We start from the raw sequence: 25,000 nt of genomic DNA on the forward strand, positions 1-25,000 counted from the left end.
CCAGGCGAGGTGGGGTGGGGTGGCTGTGCGCCCAAGGCCTTGGAGTGGGAGAAGACTCTGGGCGCCCATCTCTTCCGACCAAGGGCTACAAGCCCTCCTCCCTAGGATAGCAGGTGTGTGCAGGCGGAGCCCAGCCCCGCCCAACCCTTCCTTCCGCCTCTGCGGCGCCGACCCTGGCCACTTGGTCCCACCGCAGCTGGACAAAGCTGCCTTTGTGCAGGGCGGCCTCTTCGGGCCCTGTGACGTTGGTCTTCGTGACCAGACGTGCTGGGCACGGGCTGCGGAGCCCCCTGGCGGCCGGAGGTGGAGGCGCTGGCCTCAGAGGTGGATGGGAGGAGGCCTGGCGAGGCCCAGCCTCTATGAATGACCATCAGGGCCTCACCTGCCAGGCCTGGCTTCCCCTCACTGGTGGAGCCCGGCATTCGGGGCCCTCTCCTCCCTGCAGCCCAGGAGCTGAGCCCGAAGGAAGCTGCCCCAGGTTGGGAGGGAGGCGGTGTCTTTGGGCAGAGACCTTTTGTCAGCCAAGGGGCCGGCCACCTGGCTGTGATGGTGCACCTCACACTGCCCGGGAGGCCAGAAGCCACCATCTGCATCAGAGGCTGCCAGGCACCCCTTCTCCCAAGATGCAAGGACCCCTTAGAAGAGTCCCCAAGATTCCCAGATTCAAAATGACAGCTGGGAGGTGGTGTGGACAGCGGAGTGGCCCAGCCCTGCCCCAGGAGAGGCCTGAGGACTGTGGTCTATGTCTCGCTCCCCCGGAGAGAATACCCAGCAGTTCTTTTTTTTTTTTTTCTTTCTACATTTTATTATTTCAAACCATGTGAACAATTCCATAAAACATGTGAAAAAAGCCAGGAAGTGTTGGAGGCTGGAGGACCCGGGCCTGGGGCGAGGGCAGAGGGGCCGGGCCCGGCAGGCAGCGCGGTTCCCGGGTTAGCTGAGGAGCACACGGAGGTTAAGGAGCCTCGGGGCCGCTGGGCGGGGCCCTCAGGACGTTGGCAGTTGTCTGGACAGCCCTTGGAACCCAATTCCTTGGAGGGCAGGCAGGCACCCGCACAGGGTGGCCAGCGGAGGGGCGGGCGTAAACACGCAGACACACTCAAGGCACAATCACCGGAAGGGGGTCGGGAGGGCGCTGGTTGGGACCTGATGCTTTTAAATAGGTTTTCTCTAGAAAGTTTTCTAGGTTTGCAGTTTGTTTTTGTGTCTTCCCTTTACTTTGTTAAAAAGCTGCGAGCATGAGCAGGTGGACCGTTCTGGACGGCCGCGCTGGCCCTCCTTGTGCTGTTCCCTTGGGGCCTCCCAGAGGCGGGCGGGGCGGGCAGGAGGCTCCCTGTAAACATCTGGACTCGGCTGGGCTGGGGCTGGTGTTGGGCGAGGCCGGGGGTGCCCTCCAGACACAGGCCTTGGGAGTTCCGCCATGTGCTCCCCCGAGCAGGACAGCAGTCAGAAAGTCAGAACAGGTGCCCAAGGAGAGGGTGCCTCGGCCGCTCCGGGCCTCAGAGGAGGGGCTGTGAGCCCCTCTCCCAAGTCTGGAGCTGAGGGAAGGGATGGGGGCGGGGAGGGGGGCTGGAAACAGAGGAAAGAGGGGGGAGAAGCGGCCGGGAAAGGCGGGAGCGTGGTCTTCTTGCCCATCTTCCTTGGGGGCTGGGGAGCAGAGTCGGCGGTGGCCCTGTCGGGAGGGAGCCAGGCTGTGTCTTCCTCTGCCTCCCTAGACATCCACCGGCTCCTTATCTTTTTGTTTTTGCAGTGCTGGGGATTGAACCCAGAGCTTTGCTCAAGCCAGGCGACTGCTCTACTACTGAACTACACACCAGCCCCCCGCCCCCGTTTTTTTGCATGTCTGGGGATGGAACCCAGGGGCATTCTACCTCCAAGCTATACTCCCTGCCCTACTTTTTTTATTCTTTATTTTATTTTTTTGGTGGTACTGGGGGTGGAACCCAGAGGCTTTCTACCTCCAGGCTGTACTCCCAGACTTTCTTAAAAAATATTTTATTTGGAAACAGGGTCTCACTAAGTTGCTGAAAGCCTCACTAAGTAGCTGAAGCTGGCTTCAAACCCGTGCAATCCTCATCCTCCTGTCTCAGCCTCCCAAGCACGGGGATTACAAGCGTGCGCCACCACGCCCGGCTTTTTATTCTTTATTTTGAAACAGGGTCTGAGTTGCAAAGAGCCTCACTAAGTAGCTGAAGCTGTCCTTGAACCTGGATCCTCCTGTCTCAGCCTCCCAAATACTGGGATTACAAGCACCACGCCTGGCTCCCAGCCCTTTTTTTAATTTGTTTTATTTGGAGACAGGCTCCAAGTTGCCCAGACCAGCTTTGAACCTGTGGTCCTCCTGCCTCAGCCGCCCAGGTCGCTGGGATTCCAGGTGTGCCTCCACACCCAGCCAGGGGCCTGTGTCCCCTCCTCAGCGCCCCGGCCACGCTGGCCCCACTCCCTGGAGGTCGCCACGCCGCGGCTCACCGTCCTGCCGGCCGCCCCTCAGAAGAGGCCGCAGTCCTTCAGGTTGTTCTTGATGATGACGTCGGTGACCGCGTCGAACACGAACTGCACGTTCTTGGTGTCGGTGGCGCAGGTGAAGTGCGTGTAGATCTCCTTGGTGTCCTTGCGCTTGTTCAGGTCCTCGAACTTGCTCTGGATGTAGCTTGCCGCCTCCTCATACGTGTTGGCCCCTGCGGGAGGCGCACAGGACAACTGGCGTGCGCGCGTGGACAGGCGCGCAGGGGGCATGCCCGGTGTGCAGCGCCCGCGCCCTCACCTGTGTACTCGGGGAAGCAGATGGTCAGCGCGCTGTGCGTGATCTTCTCCTCGAACAGGTCCTTCTTGTTCAGGAAGAGGATGATGGACGTGTCCGTGAACCACTTGTTGTTGCAGATGCTGTCGAACAGCTTCATGCTCTCGTGCATGCGGTTCTGGGGACAGGACGGCGGTCAGCCGCGGCCACGCCCCCCGCCCCGCGCCCCGCGGCACTCACCATCTCCTCGTCCTCGGCCAGCACCAGGTCATAGGCGCTCAAGGCTACGCAGAAGATGATGGCGGTGACGCCCTCGAAGCAGTGGATCCACTTCTTCCGCTCGGACCGCTGCCCGCCCACGTCGAACATCCTGCGGGGAGGGGGCCTTGGTGCTGGGGCGGGGGCTCGCATGGCCAGCAGGATGTGCCAAGCACACGCTCCCCCAGGCCACCCAGGGGCACCTCGGGGCGGCCGGGGCTGGCCCAGGGCGCTCGGCACCTCCAAGGCTGGCGGTGCTGCCCTAACCCGCCCACTCGCCGCTCACTTGAAGTGAAGGTCCTTGAAGGTGAAGTGTGTCTCCACAATGCCCGTGGTCTTCACGCGGGTCCGTAGCACATCCTGTTGCGTGGGGATGTAGTCGCTCTGTGCAATGCGCTCCAGGTCATTCAGGTAGCTGTGGCGGGGGATGGAGGGTCAGGGGGCGGGGGGGGGGCGCAGGAGGAAGCCCCTCCCTGCACCCCCGCTGCTGCGCTGCTGCTCTTGGTCCCGGAAGCTCCGGCAGCTGCTGAGCTACCTATTTTTTTTATTTCCTGGCGCTGGGGATTGAGCCCAGAGGCATTTTGCCTCCAGCTCTACCCCAGCCCTGTTTATAGTCTTGTCTTTGAACCGGGTCCCGAGGTTGCTGGGTCTTGCTAAGTTGCTAAGGCTGTTTTCAAACCTGCACTCTTCCTATATCCGCCTCAAGTACTGGATTTGCAGGCATGTGCTATCTAGTTGCCCCTCGACCTGCAGTTTTTCTCTGAAACAGGGTCTTGCTAAACTGCTGAGAATCTCACTAAGTTGCTGATGCTGGCCTCAAACCTGAAATCCTCCTGTGTTAGCCCCCAAGTACTGTGATTACAGGCGTGCACCACGGTGCCTGGCTCAGAGGCCCTCGCCTCCCACCCGCGGGGTGGGACCGGGAGGAGGTCTGCTGTGTGGTGGCCAGCCAAGCCCCAGCCGCCGGGGTCTAAGCCAGGCCCGTGGCGGACAGGATGTTGGGTGCTGGAGCTAGGGGCAAGGGTGTGGGGTGAATTAGTCCTTCAGGGAGAGATTCAGGATGCTAATGGGTGCAATTATGGCACCTGCGAGTAGGCTGGAGGGTTCCTTCTGTGCAGGGACAGGACGTGTCAGGGCCTGCCAGGCCCCGTGGGCACTGTGCCTAGCACCTGTAAAAGCTAGGCTCCCCAGGGAGAGGACAAAGACGCCTGCCTGGCGAGGGTCCCAAGGGCTCATTAGCAGCTCCCTACTTAGTATCAATGCTGCCCCTGCAGGCAGGGATCTGCCTGGACACCCTCTCTGTGCCCAGGGGGCTGGTCCAGGCCTCTAGCTGCTACCCTCTACCTCTACTGCCGGGGCCGGCAGCCCGGCCAAACCAGGCTAGAGGGAAATGATCTCAGAGACTCGGGGCCAGAACACAAAAACAGGAAGGGCCGTGGGGGACCGTGACGCACGCGCTGTGACCCGCGCAGCCCCGCGGGAGCCCCTTCTCCCCCTTAGCAGGTGGGTGCACCCTAGGGACCTCCCTCCCCACTTGGAGGATCCCTGCAAAGAGGGTGCTGTCCACACCCTGCCCGAGTGGGGCTTTGTGCTTATTTTTACTTTTTTTTTTTTTTTGGTACTGGGGGTGGAACCCAGGGGCTTTTCTTCCTCTAGGCTATACTCCCAGACCTATTTTATACTTTAATTGGAAACAGGGTCTCACTAAGTAGCTGAGGCTGGCTTCGAATCTATGCAATCCTCCTGTCTCAGTTTCCCAAGCGCGGGGATTAAAAGCGTGCGCCACCGCGCCCGGCTTTATTTTTACTTTTTAGTACTGGGAATTGAACCAAGGGCGTTTGAAGCTCGCCACGCTCAGGCCCCCTTTTTTTGGAGGCACTGGGGATGGAGCCCGGGCATTCTCCCTCTGAGTACACCCCCAGCCCTATTTCTTTTTTTTCTTTTTTTTTTTTTTTTTTGCGGGTCTGGGGATGGAACCCAGGGGCATTTGACCTCCGGGCTATACCCCCTGCCCTATTTTTATTCTTTATTTTTGAAACCGGGTCTCACTGAGTTGCAGAGGGCCTCACTAAGTAGCTGAGGCTGTCCGCGAACCGCGATCCTCCAGGTCTCAGCCTCCTGAATGCTGGGATTACAAGCGTGCGCCACCACGCCCGGCCCCTATTTCTTTTATTCTTTATTTTGAAATAGGCTCTGAGTTACAAAGGGCCTAAGTAGCCCCCCCTTTTTAGAAACAGGGTCTCACTAAGTTACTGAGGGTTGTGCTGATTTGCTGGCGTTGGCTGCAAACCTGCGATCCTCCTGTCAGCCTCCCAAGATAGATCACATCACGCTGGGCCCTGGGTGACCTCATCAAGGCACGAGCCTGTCTGGGAGGGGAGGGCCTGTGGCCACCACCTAGCTGACTCCTAAAACCGTGGCGCACAGCGTCTCCTTAATGTCTGAGGGAGGAGCAGCGAAGGCCCTCACCGAAGGCCCTCACCGAGGAGGGTGGAGGGAGGCCGCCCCTGCAACTGGGGCGGGCAAGACCTCCCAGCCACGCTCAGGAGGTAGCCTAGGCCTATCCGTCCTGCTCCCTGGGGTCCCCACGACTCCCCAGCTAAGCCCTGGGCTGGGGCCAGGGGCTCAGAGCTGAGCTCCCCTGTGTCACCTCGCGGGTGGCCTTCCCCATGGACTTCCTCAGGGTCTGCACAGACCACGCCCTGCCCCGGGCCAGTCCCTCAGCTGTCACGGCTTGGGGACCCCTCTGTGCCAGTCACCACGGTGTGCCCGGAGCCCAGGCCAGACCAGGGTGCGCAGCAGCAAGTGTTTTAGACCGACTGTGTGTAGAGACAGATAAGGCTTAAGGGGCCAGCAGAGGAGCTGTGGAAGCCACCCTGCCAGCCATCCCCACGGCCTGTATACCATGCCAGCCCAGGCCCCCTCCGCCCCGGCCACCAGCCGGAGCCCAGCGACCCCGCTGCAGCCCCCAGCACTCACTAGGCGGCCGAGTCGTTGAGCTGGTACTCCCGAGAACGGCCAAAGCAGGCCTGCACGCCGTGGTCAGCCCAGAGCCTCCGGATGACGCCGGACAGGTCCTCAGGTAGCATGCCCTGTTCCTCGGCCGCGCAGGACAGCGCAAACAGCTGCCTGGCATCGTCCTGGCACAGCCACGGGTGGTGGCGGTCAGCCGACCGAAGGCGCCCCGGGGTCCCCGGGACTGGCAGGGCCCTGAGGGCTTGGGGAAGCGGGCAGGGGGTGAGCACGTACCGCACGGTGGGGGTCGGCGAAGTCGATCTGCAGGTTGCCCATGGCCTTGACGATGGCCATGATGGACTGGATGGTGTTGCTGTAGACCACTGCCCGGTACTGCCGGCACTCCTCCTCCGAGTAGCCGTCTTCGTGGATGATCCTGGCGGCGGGGCGGGAGTCAGACCCCGCAGGGCGGGAGGGGGCGCGCGGCCCCCCCTGCCGCGGGGGCCTGCTTCGGAGAGGGGGAATGGCTGCCCGCCCTGGGCCTGGTGGAGGGGTAGCTACGAAGAAGCCAGGATCTGGCTGGGTCCGCAAGGGAAGGGGGCCGGGTGGCGCCCCAGCACAACACTTACTTCATCTGCTTGACGATGGTGCTCTTCCCCGACTCCCCGGCACCTGAAACGGAAGGTAGGGTGAGGGGCAGGCTCCTCCGAGCCCCGAGGCACGGCGGTGCAGCTGCTGGGGCTGAGCCTCCGGCTGCCCTGCTGGAGTGTGGGGCTCTTGGGGAGACCTCCAGCCGACATGCGTTCCTCATGCTCATGCAGCAGCCTTGTGCCCCTGGCACCGCAGGCAGCGCCCATGGCAGGTGCCCCCACGCCCCAGCGGGAGCAGGTTGGTCGCCCTCTGCTGCCACATCCCGAGAGCCTGGCTGCCGGGAGCCGGGCCGAGCACAGCGCCACACGCCTTTCCTGGGGACACGGCCCAGGGCCTAGCCCAGCTCTCTGCCTGTTGGGCCAGGTCTGCCAGAGCAGATGCAGTGTAGAAAAACCTGGGAGTCACAGGACAGGGACATGTGCGCGCACATGTTCTGACTCAAGTTTCTCTTGCCTGGAAGAACCTTACGCCTTATTTTTTTGGTACTGGAGGTTGAGCCCGGAGGGAATTAATTCTGAGCTATACCTCCAGCCCTACTTTATTTATTTACTTACCTATATATTTATTGGTACTGGAGATGGAACTCAGGGGCACTGTATCTCCGAGCTACACCCCCAGCCCTATTTTTATAATTCTTTATTTTGAAATAGGGTCTCACTGAGTTGCGAAGGGCGTAAGTAGCTGAGACTGTCTATAAACTGCGATCCTCCAGTCTCCACCTCCTGAATGCTGGGATTACAAGCGTGTGCCACCAAGCCTGGCTTATATTTTATTTTATTTTATTGTGTTACTAGGGGTGGAACCCAGGGGCTTTTCTATCTCGGGCTACACTCCCAGACCTATTTTATACTGTATTTGGTAACAGGCTCTCACTAAGTTGCTGAGAGCCTCACTAAGTAGCTGAGGCTGGCTTCAAAACTGTGCGATCCTCCTGTCTCAGCCTCCCAAGCGCGGGGATTATAAGTGTGCGCCACCACGCCCAGCTTTTTATTCTTTATTTTGAAACAGGGTCTGAGTTGCAGAGGGTCTAAGCTGAGCCTGTCAGTGAACCATGATCCTCCTTTCTCAGCCTCCCAAATGCTGGGATTACAAGTGTGCGCCACCACGCCTTGCTAGGAGTGGTTTTTAAGATTCTGGCCAGCTGGGCATGGTGGTGCACTCCTGTGATCCCAGGACGTGAGAGGCTAAGACAGGATCACAGTTTCAAGGACAGTCTCAGTGACTGAGTGACACTGAACAACCTAGTGTTTCAAAATAAAAATATAAAAGAGCTAGGAGTGTAGCTCAGAAGAATGTCCCTGGTTTAATACCCAGCACAAAAAAAAGGCAGTCACACATGCCTGTAATCCCAATACTTGGGAGGCTGAGATGGGAGGCTTGTAGGTTCAGGTTAGCCTCAGCAACTTAGTAAGACTGTTTCAAAATAAAAAAATAAAGGACTAGGGAGGAAGCTGAGGTAGAATGCTCCTGGGTTCGATGAGTACAAAAATAAAAATCAATAAAAGACTGGAGTCTGGGGTGCAGTGAGTGGTAAGGCATACAGGGAAAGCCCCATATTTGATCCCGAGCACCTGGGGGGCCGGGGGGGGGGGGGGGCGCGCGCATCTGTAATCTTGATACCTGGAAGGCTGATTCTGTTGCAGGTTTAGTGAAGCCATTTCAAAATAGAAAGGGCTGGGGTTGTGGTACCAAGACAGAATGCCCTTGGGTTCAATCTTTAGTACCAAAATATGGTTTTGAGGTATCATATACCCCTCCACACACTGCCAGATCTTGAGGCGTGCAGAGAAGTCCAGGAGGGCCGCCCAGCCTCCCGGCCTTACCGCGCTCCTGTCCTGAGCTCCAGTAGCATGGCTGCCAGCCGGGCCCACCCTCCTGCCCTGCTGCCAGGCGCACCTCCACCTGTAGGCATGGCCTCTGCTCACACCGTTACCTCTGCACGGTGCACCCACCCCACCAACCGCGCCATTTGCAAGTCCCCAGCTCTCAATGGCCCTGTCTGTCGGAAGGTCAAACTTGGGAGACTCGGACCCCGTCACCAGCATCCCTGGGGCTGGTCACCACCACCTCAGAGGGTGAAGGAGCTAACACAGCGTGGCGACGGCAAAGCTGGAGAGTGCCCACCGTGCCCCAACGCCGGGCAGGCGCTTTCACTTCTGTGGGGGCTGGGCGAGAACCCAGGGGCACTCTGTCTCTGAGCGACACCTCGGCTTTATTTTTTGTGGCACTGGGGATAGAACCCAGGAGCATTCTATCTCCGAGATACAACCCCAGCCCCATCTTTTATTCTTTATTTTGAAACAGGGTCTGAGTTGTGGAGGGCCTAAGTAGCTGAGGCTGTCCGCACCTCAATCCTCCTGTCTCAGCCTCCCGAATGCTGAGATTACAAACGTGCACCACCACACCTGGCTTTTTTTTTTTTTTTTTTTTTTTTTTTGAGGTACCGGGGATGGAACTCAGGGGCATTCTACCTCCAAGCTATACCCCCAGCCCTATTTTTTATTCTTTATTTTGGAACAGGGTCTCGCTGAATCGCAAAGGGCCTCACTAAGTAACTGAAGCTGGTTGTGAACTATGATCCTCTGGTCTCAGCCTCCCAAATGCTGGGATTACAAGCGTGCGCCACCACATCTGGTTATTTTTATTTTTGAAACGGGGTCTTCCTAGGTTGATGAGTCTCAGTACTGCAGAAGCTATCACTTGTGACTCTCCCAAGGACTAGAATTATAGGCTGCACCGCTATGCTGGTGTGTGTGTGTGTGTTGCTAGGGATGGAACCTGGGAACATTCTACATCTGAGCTACACCTCCAGTCCTATTTTACTTTTTATTCTGGACTGGCCTCACTAAGTTGCGGAGGGCCACACTAAATTCCTGAGGCTGGCTGTGAACCTGTGATCCTCTTTTCTCAGTCTCCCAGTACCGAGATTACAAGCGTGCGCCACGACGCCTGGCACCACACCCAGCTCGTTAGGTACTTAACTCTTCGCAGCAACCCCGAGATGGTCTAGTCTTGCCTCTCTCTACAGGCAGGTCGCCAGGGCACACCTGTCTGACCCCACACGCAGTCCCTGCCAGGGCTGCCCAAGTGCGTCACGCTGCAGTGGGGTGATCCAGTCCCCGGAGCAGCTGTATCTGTCACTGGGCCCAGGCTGACTCTGGCCTCGGTCTCTGTGCCATCCAGCAAGCTGCAGCAGGCACCAGGACAGCGGCAGACCTCAGGGCCTGCCCACCTCAGCATCCCTACCCCACACCCTCTACTTTCTGAGAGGGGTCTCCCTATGTTGCCCAGACTGGTGTGGGACAGGCGGGCTCAAGCGATCCTTCTGACCCGGCCTCCCAAAGGCCGGAGCCACAGGCACCGCCACGCCTGGCTTTACACATATGTTAGGGGTAACCAAGCTGCAGCATGGGCCTGAGCACTCCTCACATGTTGCCAGGTGACCGTGACCCCTGGGCTTCTGACGGTCCCAGGCCTACTTCTCAGGATGGGGGTGAGGGTGCTAGGAAGGGACCCAAGTGCAGGCTCTGGGCAGGCTGGAGCAGCGGCCCCTTGGTGGCCCCAGCCCTGGGCCCTGGGGCCACGCAGGCCAGCATACCTGCCTAGGTGCGGGCTGTGGTCAGATGGCAGCACCCTCCCGTTCTGGGCTATGCACAGGAGCAGCCAAGATTCCACATACAGGCTAAGCTGGGAAAGCCTAGGAGGCATCTGATAACTGAAGCCCCGTACCCAGAGCCTCAATATCCACTCAGACAGGGAGGGTGGCGACTCACTGGCTTCCACAGGGCAAGAGGAGGGCATGTCCTGAAGCAGAGGAAGAGCCAGGAACCACAGAGTCAGCCAAGCCTGGGGGCCCCCGGGAGAGGGCAGCCACAAATGTGAACTCATGGGTCAGACAGGTCATGCTGACCACAGCCCGGGGAACTGAGACTCCGGGCAGCTGCCAGGGCACCGGAGAACGCAGATCTAGGTGAAGGCTGTCGTGTTGTCTGTTTCTTTGGGGCAGACCGTGGCTACCTGGGGCACCGGTTTCCCTACCTGGCCACTGGGTAGACAGTGTTTGGCCTTGGTTCATTCTTTTTTCTGGTGGTGTGGGCCACTGGCGGATCCACCCAGTCACTAGTAGGGATGACGGCACAAGTTGCTTTAAATATGATTTCCCTAACAGAGCTGGTAGACAGCTAGATCCTGGCAGTACCTGAGCAAGCTGGCCGGAAGCCAGGACACTCGGACTCTGCCCCAGCCAGCTGAGCACCATCCCCTTCGCCCCTTGCTTTTTCCCCCTAAGGCCCCCACATTTTAAGAGTTGGGAGGCTGGGTGTGATGGTGCAGGCTTGTAATCTCAGTACCTGGGAGGCTGAGACCGGAGGATCACAGGTTAGCAGCCAGCCTCAGCTACTTAGCGAGGCCCTCTGTAACTTAGTGAGACCCTGTTTCAAAATGAAAAATAAAAAATAGGGCTGGGGGTATAGCTTGGAAGTAGAATGCCCCTGGGTTCCATCCCAGTAATGAAAAAAAAAGTCACAGAGCCCGATCCGTCCCTGGACTCAGGGAGGTCCCTTGTCCTTCCAGCAGCTGTGACTCAGACAGGAATAGTGAGAGGCAGGACAAGGGCGGGTGCAGGAGTCCAGGCAGGAAGCAGGAGGAGGTGGGGGCAGGCAGGGCACCGCCCTGAGCAGCTGAGGCAGGGAAGCAGCCGGGAGCCGGTGGGCAGGGCCACGGCAGGTCTTTCAGTGGAAGAGGGGCATGGCCCTGTGAACCTGCAGGCCGCAGTGTCCTCCCTTCCCCTGGGCCGGGCCTCTCCTCCAGCAGGGCCGTGGATCTCCCCTACCAGATAAGCTGGCATCTGGCCCACTTTGCTAGCACCCTGCTAATTGCGGGCACTTGGCTCTCCGGGCCCAGCCACTCAGGAGAGGGTGGTGCACACCTGTACTCCCAGGACTTGGGAGGCTGAGACAGGAGGGTCACGGGCTTCACACCAGCCTCAGCAACTTAGCAAGACCCTGTTTCCAAATTAAAAAAAAAAAAAAAAGAGCTGGGCGTGGTGGCACACACTTGTAGTCCCAGTGTTCGGGAGGCTGACACCAGAGGATCACAGTTTGCGGACAGCCTCAGCTACTATTTAGCGAGGCCCTCTGCAACTTAGTGAGACCCTGTTTCAAAATAAAGAATAAAAAATAGAGCAGGGGGTATAGCTTGGAGGTCCAATGCCCCTTGGTTCCATCACCAGACCCGGAAAAGAAACAAACAAACAAACAAACAAACAAAATAAAGAGAGCTGAGGGTATAGCCTGAAGAGAGAACACTCGGGGGTTTGGTCACACACACACACACACACACACACACACACACACACACACACGACTCTAAAAGTGTGGGCAGATTAGCTCTGCCAACGGGCGACACGAGCCAGCTCCTTCTGCCCCTCAGGTGCTCCGTGCTCAGCTGGGTGAGACCACAGGGGCCAACAGAGGTTCCCTCGGGTGGCCCTGACATTGCTGCTGGGCTACACTCCTTCCCACCAGGGAAGCCACCTCTGCCCGTGCTGCAGCTGTGGGGCCCGCAGCGGGCAAGCGGTAATCGCCTCGGTGAGCCGGGCAGCAGGGCTGCTCCTCATTAGCACATCTGCTTCGACTGCAAGGCGCCCGCAGGAGGGAACAGATGGGGCAAGGGAGACAGTGCCACCCCGTCCACCTCGCCGCAGGCAGCGGGGCCTTGCTGCAGGAGAGGGCCAGCCCTTCCTCCAAGCACCCCACTGCCGCCCTCTGTCTGCCATGGCCCCTGACTTCCACACCAGGCTCTGGACTCTGGGAGGTGGGGACACTTCATGTCCTCTGACCTGCTTCCCCCTGCAGAGGCTGCCAAGCCCTTAAGGCCAGATGGCCCACCTCTCACCTTCAGGTCATCCCACGGGAGGCCAGGCCGTTCCCAGCCCAGCTGCACGTCCCGGTCCTCCGAGAGCTCCGGGAACTTCAGCTCCCTTCCCGCCCTTTGGCGGCAGAGCGCCCGCAATCTCCTCTGAGGCGCGGGTTACCGCAGCTCTCCTCACACTAGGCAGCCCTCACTGGCTCTTGTGAGAATACACACTTCTCCAAACCTCTTTCCCCACAGCTCACACCACCATGTTGTTCTGGTCACTCAACGGGAGCCACGCAGTGCACGGCTACACCAGCTCACTGCCAGGAGCGCTGCGGAGGGCTCAGCAAGGGGGCAGGACAGTCACCCAGCTGGAGCGGCGAGCAGGTCCCTGCTGGGATACGTGACCAGGGCCAGGCCGCTCACTCTGCGGCTCCAAGTGTCGTAGCTGGGTCCCCTCCCTGCCCAGCAGCCTCACCGCTCACACCGCTCACTCAGAGTGCTGGGCAGGAGCGGGGTGTCGTGCTGGGCCCAGCGATTCCAGTACTTGGGAGGCAGAGACGGGAGGACCACTGCCAAGTTCAAGGGCAGCCTCAGAACTTAGTGAGACTTTCTTTCAGCAATCTAGTGAGACCTTGTTTCAAAAACAAAATATAGGCCAGGTATGGTGGCGCACGCTTGTATCCCAGCATTGGGGAGGCTGAGACCGGAGATCTCGGTTGGTGGACAGCCTCAGCAACTTAGTGAGGCCCTGTTTCAAAATAAATAATAATAAAAATAGGGCAGGGAGTGTAGCTCGGAGGTCGAATGCCCCTGGGTTCCATCCCCAGACCCACACACAAATATACATATATGGCTGAGGGTGTAGCTTGGAGGTAGAACGCCCCTGGGTTCAATCCTCACACACACACACACACACACACACACACACACACACACACCTGGGGACAGGCCTGTCTGGAGGGAGCTCCCTGGCTGGTTCAGAACACATGGGGCTGGGGACACCAGCTAACATGGCAGGCTGAGGCAGATTCTCATAAGCTGCAGTGGCTGGGACCACAAGGTGGACTTGGGCAGCAGCCCAGCTTAAACCCACAGCAGCGGCGCACCCACACTGCCACAGCCCCTGGCCTCCCCCAGCAGGGTGTGGTAGGGAAGACGGGCGGGTCCTGGAAGCCCACCCGGCCCGTGGATGCTCTAATCCAAGCTGGTCCACACACAGCAGCCCAGGCCCAGGCCCAGGTCCGGCCACCGCCAGGGGGAGCCCGGGAGCCAGAGACAGGGGAGGAGAGGGCCGGCGGAGGGGGTTTTGTTTTGGAAAAGCAGCCCATCTAGCTGGGGGAGGTGCCTGGACCCCCACCGCCACCTCCTGTCTGGGAAGCCCCCAGCCGGTAGCAGAGGAGGGCACACTCTGGAACTGAACAATGGGAAGGAGGGAGGGAGGGAGAGAGGGAGGGGGAAGGCGGAGGGGAGAGGCCACCCAGACAAAGGCCCGAGCTGAGCTGCGAGCTGAGCTGCCCGCAGCCCTTCCTTCCTCCAGGTGTGGAGCTCTGCCCCCCCCCAAGGAGGTGGGTACTGTCCTGCACTGTGGGGGTGCAGGGTCGAGGGCCTGCATGGGCCCGCGACCCCCAGCCCTTTCCCATCCCTGCTACTTGGGCTGCGAAGGCTCAGGATGCCCTCCTGCCCTCCGAGAGGCACAGCCAGAGATCCCCAAGCAAAGGAAGCTGAGGCCTGCGGTCTTGCCAGGCACAGTGGACCTTCCAGGGCAGGCCGGTGACCCTCAGTGGGCTACAGGTCTCCCCTCTTCCTGGAAGCCTGTCCATTCACAGGACGGATTCCTGAATGACCGCCGCCTCTTCTGGTGCCTTGCGGGGGACCTGGCAGGCTGCTTGGAGAGGCTGAAGCTTCTCCATGTGAAACATGCTCCCGCGGAGGATTTCACACTCACTCCAACCACCTGGGTGCCCCACTCAAGCCAGCCGCGTCCACGTGCCCACAGACCCTGGGGCAGTGCTAAGTGTCAGGCATCATGGTCTCCACACGGGCGAGCCAGGAAGAGGACCTGGGGTCACCCAGTGAGGGGGGCTCTGCTTTCTTCATGGCCCCTGGCCCTTCTGTCCCTCGGGCCTGGCCTGATGGCCAACAGAACCCTCGGGAACCTCCAGGGAGGCCAGGCCCTACCAGCCATGCAGTTCAGATCAGAGGCCAGGAGCTGGAGGAGCCGGTGCCGCCAGCCCACAGCACGGCCACTGGCGCAGAGGGGACGAGCAAGCTCCCCTGCCGACCCCTGCCCAGGGCCCACCCAGATCCTGCTGTGTCTCCCCAGGGTGGGCTCGTGGGAGGGCCAGTCCCAACGTTAGGGGGAAATCTAAGCGCTCAGCTTCAGCCGGTGACAGGAACACCGCGAGGGGACCGGGCCTCTGCTCGCACCATCGCCCTGGGGGCACGGTAGATTTCTGGTTCTCAGCAGCAGAAAGATTCATGCAGATTCCTGGGTCCTGCCTTCCAGGGCAGAGGACCTGGGGCACCAGCGCGGTGCTCAGCTGAGGCCTGGGCCATCTCCCGGCAGCTCCGTAATGCCCCAGAGCCTCGGTAACTGCTCAGAGGAAAGGGTATAAATGCCAGCCTCAGCCTCACTGAATTAAACAAGACCCCAAAGAGCAGCTCTGCATAACGGAGGCAACTGCTGCCACCAGAGGGGAAACCGAGGCCCGGGTGGCGGCGGGAACCCCGGGCCAGCGGGGAAGCTGAGAATGAGCTAAGCCCGGGCCGCTGCTCCACTTCCAGGCATTCATCTCGGCCTGCGGCTGGCCTTCCGGAGCCCGGGAATCTAAGAGCAGCCTCTGCCTTCCTGCTGGAGTCCTCTCCCAGCCACCACTTCCTGCGGCCCAAGGAGGGGCCTGGATCCTTCTGGGAGGCTCCACCTTCTCTGGGATCCCAGGCCGGCAATGGCTGGTGCAAGACAAAGACAGAGGGGCCCCAACCTTGGAGCACCTGTGGCTCCCAGCTGCCAAAGCCCTGGGCGGCCGGGCAGAGTCACCGGGAGGCTCCTCTGCTCACCAGCAGCCTCGGCTGCTTCCTCTTTTGGGCTCCCCCCTCCCCCAGTCGCTTCCTTCTTCTCCTATGACGAGGAAGCCACTTCCCCACGGCCTGCCACGCAGCCTCCCCACCAGCACTCAGTAGGTGCTGCCGACGGCCAGCCCCCTGGGGCCCCAAGAGGCCTGAGGTGACCACCTGGGCAAAGCCCCAGCTGGCCTGTCGTGCTCCTCCTGCCCAGGCCAACACCGCGTAACTAGGGAGGTCTGTCCTCCAGGCCGCCAAGAGCCAGCCGGGTGTGGCGACCCGCGTTTATAAACTCAGTGCTTGGGAGGCTGACACAGGAGGATCACAGATTTGAGGAGTCTCAGCAAATAGTGAGACCCGTCTCAAAATGAAAAGAAAACAATAGGGCTGAGGGTGTAGCTCAGAGGTACAATGCCACTGGGTTCCACCCCAGTACCGCGAAAACCAAGAGTGGCCGTGGCCCCAAGAAGCAACAACAGGGCGTGAGCAGGGCGGCTGAGCCCGCTGAGGGCCCCGCCCCGCACCTGCGGCTGGGCGCGCAGCCCAGGAGGCTCAGGTGCTGGCTGTCAGGGCGCCCGATCCTTCACACTCCTGGGCCAGGCCCCGCGGCTGCTGCGGCCTGGCCAGTCGGTCCCCCACCCTTTCCACACCCAGCTCCTCCTCGTCGGAACTCCAGGCCCAGGTGTGGGGCAGGCGGATCTTCCTGGCCTGGCCACCCCCCCACCGCCAGCCCCAACTCCAGCACAGCACAAAGGAGTCAAGGAGGCAGCACAGAGGCTGGGCGTGGAGGCTGAGGCAGGAGGATGACAGGTGTGAGGCCAGCCTCAGCAACTTAGCAAGGCCCTCTGCAACTTAGTGAGACCCATTAAAAAAAAAAAAGAAAAACACCAGGTGCGCGTGCGTGTGCGTGTGCGTGTGTGTGTTACTAGGGATGGAACCCAGGGGCGGTCTACCTCCAAGCTACACCCTTAGCCCTATTTTTCTTTTTTATGTTGAAACAGGGTCTTGCTAAGTTGCAGAGGGCCTTGCTAAATTGCTGAGGCTGGCCTCAAACCTGTGATCCTCCAGTCTCAGCCTCTGAGGTACTGGGATTCAAGGCGTGGGCCACCACACCCAGCGGCTTCCTCTATCCTCTCCAGCCAGGGAACCTAGTGGGTTTTATTTATTTTTTGGGGACAGAACCCAGGGGCATTCTACCTCTAAGCTACACCCTCAGCTCTATATTTTGAAACAGGGTCTGAGTTGCAGAGGGCCTCACTAAGTAGCTGAGGCTGTCTGCGAACCCCGATCCTCCTGTCTCAGTCTCCCAAATGCTGGGATTACAAGTGTGCACCATCATACCTGGCAAGCTAGTAGGTTTTATTTTATTTGGTTCCCGGAAACCCTTCTACCTCCAGGTTACACTCCCAGACCTATTTTTATACTTTATTTGGAAATATGGTCTCTTAAGCCAGCCCGGCTGGCTTCGAACCTTCGCGATCCTCCTGTCTCTGCCTCCCAAGCGCAGGGATTACAAGCGTCTGCGACCACACCCGGCGCTAGTAGGTTTTAGAAACAGCCAAGAATGCAGGGCCGGGCGTGGTGGCACATGCTTGTAATCCCAATACTTGAGAGGTTGAGACAGGAGGATCGCAGGTTCGAGGCCAGCCCCAGCAACTGAGCGAGACCTTTACCAATGTCTGGGGTTGTAGTGGAGAGGTAGGATGCTACTGGGTTCAATCCTCGGTGCCCCTAACAAAAAAGCAGTCAAAGGCTGGGATCAAGGGCAGAGTGGGGGGCCGGGCCAGGTCCCCACCACACCCAGTGGGAGGTGTGGGGATGTGGCGGGGTGAGATCAGCCCCCAGAGCTGTCTACCTACGATCACCTGGTGGGCAAACGATGATGGCCAGAAGCAACAGATGCAGAGGGATCCCCATCATGCCACCCCATGTGGCAGCCCAGGTAGGACTCAAACGTAGGGGTGGCCTGATGGTCCCAGGGCCTCTGCGGGGAGGAGTCTGTGTCCCAGGCTGGCAGGACTTGCGCCTCCGGCCTCAGCAGGAGCTCCTGCCTCTGTCTGGACACTGGCTCCTCAGGCCCGGGGTCCCCACCCCAGAGGTCGGGGTGCCCGAGGCCCCATACCTACTCCTACCCCGGGGCGCAACTTCTCATGCTGACTGTGCCAACCCGGGGTGATGGCGGGTGCTGAGCCGGCGGGCAGGACGCCGGCAGAGGGAGTTAGAAATGGCTGGGACACCCCATTCCCTCGCAGCGTGAGCAGCTCGCGGCTTGGCTCTCCCCAGGCCCCCCCTCCAGCCCGCTCCCACAGACAAAGCTTTGCCTGGCCTGGGGGAGGGGTGGGAAGAGACTCCCAGGCCCAAGCAGCCCCGCCCCCCATTCAAGTGCTAATGAGCTCCAGCAGGGAAAGAGGCTGGGGGGGGGCACGGGATGGGACGGGGCTGGAGGCTGGGTACCAGCCTACCTGGCACCCAGAGCTCTACCACGCCCCAGCCCTAGGCCCCCAGGGGCTGGGCTGTCCCAGATAGTCTATCCCGCCCCACTGAGGGCTGGGAAGCCAGGGCTCTCGGGAATCCTAGAGGATGGGGGCCCCCTTCCACCACATGGCCCAAGACTGCAGACAGGCACCTGGTCCCCAGGTTTAGGTAGAGGGCAGGACCCGTGCCCGGCTTCACCGGAAGCAGGGTTCTCAGCCAGCCCACCAGTGCAGCCTGAATTTGAACTCAGGGCTATATGACCCCGAGGGTGGTCAGGAAACGTCCACCGAGGTCTTGGGGGTCTAGGTCGGGTCTCAGGAGCCTCCCTGAGCTGGCCCCTCTCCCGCAGTTCCTGGCTCTGGTGAATGGCGCTCATTTTTCAAGGACTTCCAGAGGACCCCTCCTCCAGGAAGCCCCTCCACAAACACCACTAGTCTCCCCGCTGCCCGGCCTGCGGCCTGCCAGGCTGGCCCTCACAACGACCTGCAGCTGGACCAGCTGCCAGCGCAGCCCCAGGGTTATGTCCCGCCTCTCCCACGGCCTCACACAAACTCAACGTGCACCTAAGGCCGGCCGGCCCTCGCTCGAGGCAGCCTGGGCGCTTTCCCTTGGCACCTGCTCCAGCTCTGCGGCCAGGGCTCCCGGCTGCAGGCTGTGTTGGGGCTACGAGAAGGCAGCCGCAGGCCCCAACAACCAAACTTGCTTCTTGCTGGAAGAATGCAAAGCTGCTCTCCCACATAAAGTTGGAGTCCCTACTATGTGCTGGGCGGGTGGCGGGCTGCAGGCCGGGTGGGCAGCAAGCATCCTGAAGGAAGTAGGCCAGGGCTGCCCCAGGCGCGGGCTGAGCCAGGGAGAGGCGGCCCGAGTGAGGGGCGTCCTCCCAGCGCCCCAGCATGGTCACTGGCCATACATAAGGAGCTCTTGACGCCCAGCACGGCCCGCCACGGCTCAGTGGCCTCCGCCTACCCACCCCTCAAAACAAGCTCTGTGTTCTCCATTCAACAAGTTGCTGAGAAGCACCCAACAGCCACCGGACCCCACGCTGGTCACAGGGATGAAGAAAGGCACGGCCCTGTCCCAGCCACCTCAAGGGCAGCAGCCAGGCGCCCATGGCGCTCTGAGGGGGAGGCAGGAGGCCCCGGCCCCACTGGAGGGAGGCTCAGGGAGGGGGGGGGGAGGTCCAGGGGGTGCTTCAACCACCAAGGGCTGGGGCTGCAGCTCCATGGCAGAACACACAGCACAGAGCCTGGGTCTGACCCAGGACAACAAAAGCAAAAAGCCAGACAAGTGGGCAGTCGCTGGAGTGCCAGGCCAACCCAGGACTCTGGGTCCGTGCTCCTGGCCTGCATGCAGGGCACGGGGGCCACCTAGACCCCGCTGGCCAGTCAGGCTGAGCTGGGCAGGCCGGGGAGGTGCCACAGAGTGGGGCAGGGGTCAGCTCCTCCGTGCCCCTCACCAGGCTGCCGGGAAGAGCTCTTCCGGTGCACGCCACATCTGCCTCTGCCCTGGTGACAGTGACAGGCACCGGTTGGCAGAGCCACGGGCAGGAGGGAGCCAGTGTGCAGGCAGGGCGGCAGGCGTGGTTCTGGCTCCCAGGGAGGGTTGGCACTGGCCCAGCCCGAGTCCCGTTGCCTGGACAGAGTTTCCCGCTACACGGGGCAGGCACCCAGAACTCTGAACCTGCCACAGCTGGGCTCCCATGGCCACCTCCTTCCTGGATGGGGAAGCCGTGGCTTAGGCCGGGACCCCTCCCAGGGGGCCTGGGCAAGTTGGGGCCTGCAGAGGGAGGGGCTCTCCATTTGGGGAAGAGCTTGGTCTCTGGGTCCCTTGCAGCACACACCCTCTGGAGGTCCTAGGCCCGCCCACAGTGGGTCCCCAACAAGAAGCTCCCTGAGGCCCCGTTTGCCCCATCACCCCCACTCCACTCCGTTGGTCCGGCCCAAACCCAGGAAGTCGGTTCACAGGGGAAGCGATGGCCACAGGGGCGGGCGGGGTGCTGGGCCACCTTGGTGGAGAAAGTGCTGAGCCAGACCCTGGGCCCCGGCGGCTGCTAGCCTCGACTGTCCCACTCGGCCTGGCCTGAAAGCTGAGCTGGGGTTCTAGGGCCAAGCTTGTCGGGACAGGGGACCCCTCTGCTGTCGGGGCACAGAGCAGGAGCCCTGTGTCCTGGGGCCAGTCCCACATCTCCCCGCCACCACAGGGACGGCGAGTGGCGAGTGGCGCGGCAGGGGGAGGGGGCCGGCGGGAGGCTCGGGCTGGGCACTGGGAGGTGGCGTCCCGGAAGTGCCCTCCCCAGGCCCAGCAGGGACGGGCATTCCGCCGCGTCGACACCCACTCACGGCCGCCGCACTCGCAGCAGAGACAGGAAGAGGCAAGCGCCCAACGCAAAGCAGCCCAGGAGGCTGGGCCGCCGCCCCTTCCCGCCCCTTCTCTTCCTCCCCGCGGCAGTGGCGGAGCGGATGCCATTTTGAAACCTCCGGGCTGTGCCCCCGAGGCCGGGCCCGCCGGGACAGTCAACAGATGGGCCCATAATGGCCATGCATGCTGCTCCTCGGCCACGAACCCGGCATAAAACGCCCCGCTTGCCACAGCCTGGAGGCCCCAAGGCAGCTCCGGGGCCCTGGGGCCACACCCCCCACATACATACTATCCAGCGCACAACACTGCGGCTCCCACAACCCTGAGACCCCAAGTAAGGCTTCCCTAGGGAACTAGCTACTCCTGCTCTGGGTGGGAGGCTGGACGGGGCAACCACCAGCCCGCCGCCTCTGCCAAGGCCAGTTCCGATGGCCAAAGCACACTGCCCGCCCAGCTGACCCCTGGCCCCTCACCAGCTTGCCCACCACTCTCCCTCAGAGGCTCTGGGGCCCGGCAGGCCCACCCTGTCTTGAAGCCACGTCTGGCCTTTCAGCCCAGAAGAGGTCCAGGAAGCCCAGCGCCCGGCAGCAGATCTCCCCGGCCGCCCGCAGGGGCAGCAACATGTCGGCTGTCTCCCACATCCACTTCCCCCACCCCTCGAGCAGCCACCATCTTCCTGGCCTTGGAAGCGGCTACAACCCCGACTCCTCCACACTCCCTCCTACTTCCCCGACTCCCCCCTCGCTGCCCAGACAGGCCTTCAAAACTGGGAAATAGGTTCCCAGGGAGCGGAAGCTCCCAGGCGCGCCTGAGGCCTGGCTCACATCCCGGGCTTGACCTGCGGAGCCCAGCCCAGCCCAGCCCGTTGGGGGTCTGCCTAGCCAAGCCTAGGCCGTCCTGCCCAGGTCCTCCCTCGGGCGCAGCCCACCTGGTGCGGGAGGGGTGGTGGGCCCTGGAGACACCCAGTGTGGAGGACGACTCATGGGAGGGCGGGCTTGGGGAGAGAGAGCCCAGCAGGGAGGGCAGCAGGGGCGCCAACAGCTAGCTGCCCACCTGAGGGTCCCTTGGGGTTAGCGTGCACAGGTGGAGGGAATCCACTCCAGAAGAGGGCGAAGGAGGGGGCGGGCTGGGGCTGGGGTGCCTACTGGGTCTCCAGTGGGGAGGGGAAACAGGTGGGGGCACAGTTGGAGCCTCAGGCTGGGGATGGAGGGGGTCCGAGGCGGGTAAAGTCCAGGGGAGGATGGGAGGCTGGTATCAGCAGCGCGGTCAGGCGGGGTCTGGGCACCTGGTGTGGGGCCCCGCTGCCTGGGCTTGGGGGTCTGGAGTCTGGGGGAGTTGAGGGTCTGATCTCGTCTAGCCTAGGACGCACATCTACTCTTGCCCTTCGTTCTCCACTCTCCTCTGGAGTCCTGGCCAGGCTTGTCCCGGCGCACTGGCGCCCAGGCGTGGGGTCTGGACTGACCTGGGCGTCTGAAGCCCTGATCTGGGAGGTCCGAGTCCCCGGCTGCGGACTCGGCCGGGAGTCAGGGCCGCTCCCGGCTCAGCCTCACCTAAGAGCAGCAACTTCACCTCGCGCGCCGCTTTCTCGCCATCCTCCCGCAGGTTCTTGTCGATCATCTTGGAGCGCTCGGCCGCCGCCTTGTCCTCGGCGCTCACGGTGCAGCCCATCCCGCCGTCCGCCGGCCCGGCCCGGCCCGGCCTGGCCCCGCCCGACCCACTCCGCTCCCGCCACCGGCCCTGGAGGGCAGCTCTCGGGTCCGCAGCTCCGAGCGACTGCAGGAGGCGCCTTCCCGGCCGCCGCGCACGGACCGCGGGGCGGGGCGGGGCGGGGCCGAGGAGCGGAGCCCGGCCGGGCGGGGCGGGGCGGGGCGGGGCCGAGGGACCTCAGGGGCTGGCTATTGGCTAGCGGCCGGGGCGGAGGCCGCGGTTAGGCGCAGCCTAGGCGCGGGCGCGGCGGGGGCGGGGCCTGCCGGGGGCGGGGCCGGACGGGGCGGGGCCGGCCCGATGGGGGCGGAGCCTCGGGAGCTGGGCTGCGGGACGCGGGCGGGCGGACCTCGCAGCCCGAGGGTGGGACCGACGCCCTCGCGGCCGAGAAGACCCCGGCCCGCAGAGCTGCAGAGTGGGGCGCCGCGGAGAGGCGTGTCTTCCTTACTGTTAAAGTTAATGAACCCGATGTAAACTTGTTTGGGGATGGCTGAACCGGCGAGGCTTTCCGGACCTCATTTTTCTTGAAAACAGTTTCCCCTCTTCTCCCTCGGGGTTGCAGCAGATAAAAAAACAAAGCCAAAACAAACAAACAAAAACACCCCAAACAATTGCCACCCTTGCGCTTTTGCCCGGGCGGTCTCACTCAGAGGCCTGCTTTTCCTTTTATCCAGCCTTCCTGGGTTTGCTGGGAGGGCATCCTCCCAGACTCCAGCCCGGATCCGGCCACCAGGACCAAAGGGGGGCGCGGGAGGGAGGCCCAGGGGAGAAAGTTACCCCTGGACACACAAGTCGCCAAGACCTTCTGCCCCGCCCCTCCCATGGCCTGCCCACCTCTGGAGAGGGCTTTGGCCCTACCACCCGCCGCAACCCGTGGCTGGGCAGAGGTGGGGTGGAGGCAGCTGCGGTTCTAGATGAGCCATTTTGAATCGTTCTGATGCTCCTCTCCTGGGGGAGCCAACGGCCCCCACCTTGACTGGACGTTTGCAGAGTCTGCCAAGGCTGACCCCAGGAAGGTGTCCCCTGTGAGCCCGGTGGCGCCTCGGAGGCCCCTCGGAGGCCCCGGCCCTAGCTCAGGCAGCAACAGGGTCCCTCGCAGCCCTGCTTGGCGTAGCCCCTTCTCAGTACCCTGGCCCGCAGCTGTTCGGTTCCCGACCTGGCTGCCAGCGCTCTCTCTGATGCCGCCCCAGTTGAGGAATCATGGCTGAGTACTCTTCCAATGGGCCCCCTGGGTTCTTTTCGCCTGGAGCCAAAGCTCAAGCTGGCCCAGCTGTGGGCTTGCAGCAAACTGGGACTGAGTCTAGGGACTCAGGTATGCCCCCTACATCCACCCCTGGGCCTAGCCTCCACCATGCCCCAAGCCACAGTCCGCATCAGGGCTACGGGCGCACACTGCCGGGAACAGTCCACCACAGACTCCCCAGCTCCCCGCCCCTCCCCCACCCATGCCGAGAGCTTCGGCCTCCCTAGCCTGCTCCTAGCAACAGCCAACAGCTCTCTCAGTTGCCAGGCAACCTAGAGAACCTGTCAGCCCCTTGGAGGCCCGGCTTTAGGGAGGTGGGCAGAACACAGACCCCAGTCTGGGGAAGTGGGGCAGGACCTTTTCCAGCCGCAGGCCAATCCTGTGGGTCCTGCACCCTGCTGGAGAGCCAGCCAGCGCCCTGCCTAGGGAGTCCAGAGCCCAGCCAGGCCTCTGCTTCACACTCACACCTCGGCGGCCCAGAACCCCCTTGGCCATCTGCAGCCTCATTTCCCCTGATTGTCAGCCTCCTGTCCACTGCTACGCTGACGCCTCTCCAGCCCTTGGGCCTCACTTTCCATCCTGCAGCTGGGTACCTCCCCCACTGGCCCTGGCCTCCCAGCCCTCTACCGCTCCGTGCTCCCTCCCTTCAGCCAAAGCCAGGCATGCCCCAGCAGACCTTACATGCTGACAACCTCTCCCCTCCATTCCCCTCCAGATCTGTCCCTGTCCCCACCTCCCTCCCTAGACTTCCTCCGGCTCCTCCCTCGTCTCCTGTTGGCCTCCCCTTTACTCATCTTCCATATGGGAGCCAAAGGGCTACTGCCGAAAGAAATCATACCTCCCTTGCTTGCAAACCTTCTCTGGCTCCCCAGGGCCCAGAACCCATATGCCGGGTGTGGTGGTGCACGCCTGTGATCCCAGTATTTGAGAGTCTGGGGCAGGAAGATCACAGGTTTGAAGCCAGCCTCAGCAATTTATTTATTTATTTTTGGCGGGTCTGGGGATGGAACCCAGGGGCATTCTACCTCCAAGCTACACCCCAGCCCTATTTTTTATTCTTTATTTTGAAACAGGGTCTCACTGAGTTGCAGAGGGCCTCACTAAGTAGCCAAGGCTGTCCGCAAACCGCGATCCTTCTGTCTCAGCCCCCTGAATTCTGGGATTACAAGCGTGCCCTGCCACAGCCTCAGCAAGTTAGTGAGACCCAGTTTAAAAATAATAATAATGTCGGGCGTGGTGGCGCATGCTTGTAATCCCCGTGCTTGGGAGGCTGAGACAGGAAGATCACACAGGTTCGAAGCCAGCTTCGGCTACTTAGTGAGACCCTGTTTCCAAATAAAATATAAAATAGGTCTGGGAGTTTAGCCCGGAGGTAGAAAGCCTCTGGGTTCCACCCCCAGTACCACCAAAAACAAAACAAAAGAAAACAAAAAAACAATAAAAATTAGGCTGGGGGTGTATCCAGAGGTAGAATGCCCTGAGGTTCCATCCCCAGTACCAAAAATAAAATAAAATAGAGCTGGGAGTAGAGCTCAGAGGTAGGACACCCCTGGGTTCAATCCCCAGTACTGCTAAAATAAATAAATAAATAAATTAAACAAAATAGGTTTGCGGGTGTAGCTCCTAGGTAGAAGCCCGGGGTTCAACCCCCAGTGCCCCCCACACCATACACACTGGTTTGGACTGTGCAGGAGACA

General features: G+C 61.3%; 1 protein-coding gene across 1 annotated transcript; it reads right to left on the reverse strand.

Moving 5' to 3' along the window:
* Positions 1–1,587: 1,587 nt before the first annotated feature.
* GNAI2 (G protein subunit alpha i2) lies at positions 1,588–22,024 on the reverse strand (the record flags this gene model as incomplete). Its single annotated transcript, XM_080696822.1, has 9 exons — positions 1,588–1,672; positions 2,470–2,678; positions 2,765–2,918; positions 2,981–3,110; positions 3,285–3,413; positions 5,978–6,138; positions 6,248–6,389; positions 6,583–6,625; positions 21,907–22,024. 8 exons carry the CDS (start codon positions 22,022–22,024, stop codon positions 2,488–2,490), a joined length of 1,068 nt encoding a protein of 355 aa, XP_080552948.1. The 3' UTR covers positions 1,588–1,672; positions 2,470–2,487.
* Between the last annotated feature and the right edge of the window lie 2,976 nt (positions 22,025–25,000).

The sequence above is a fragment of the Muscardinus avellanarius genome, assembly GCF_963383645.1.
Source record: "Muscardinus avellanarius genome assembly, chromosome: 5".
Taxonomy (NCBI): domain Eukaryota; kingdom Metazoa; phylum Chordata; class Mammalia; order Rodentia; family Gliridae; genus Muscardinus; species Muscardinus avellanarius.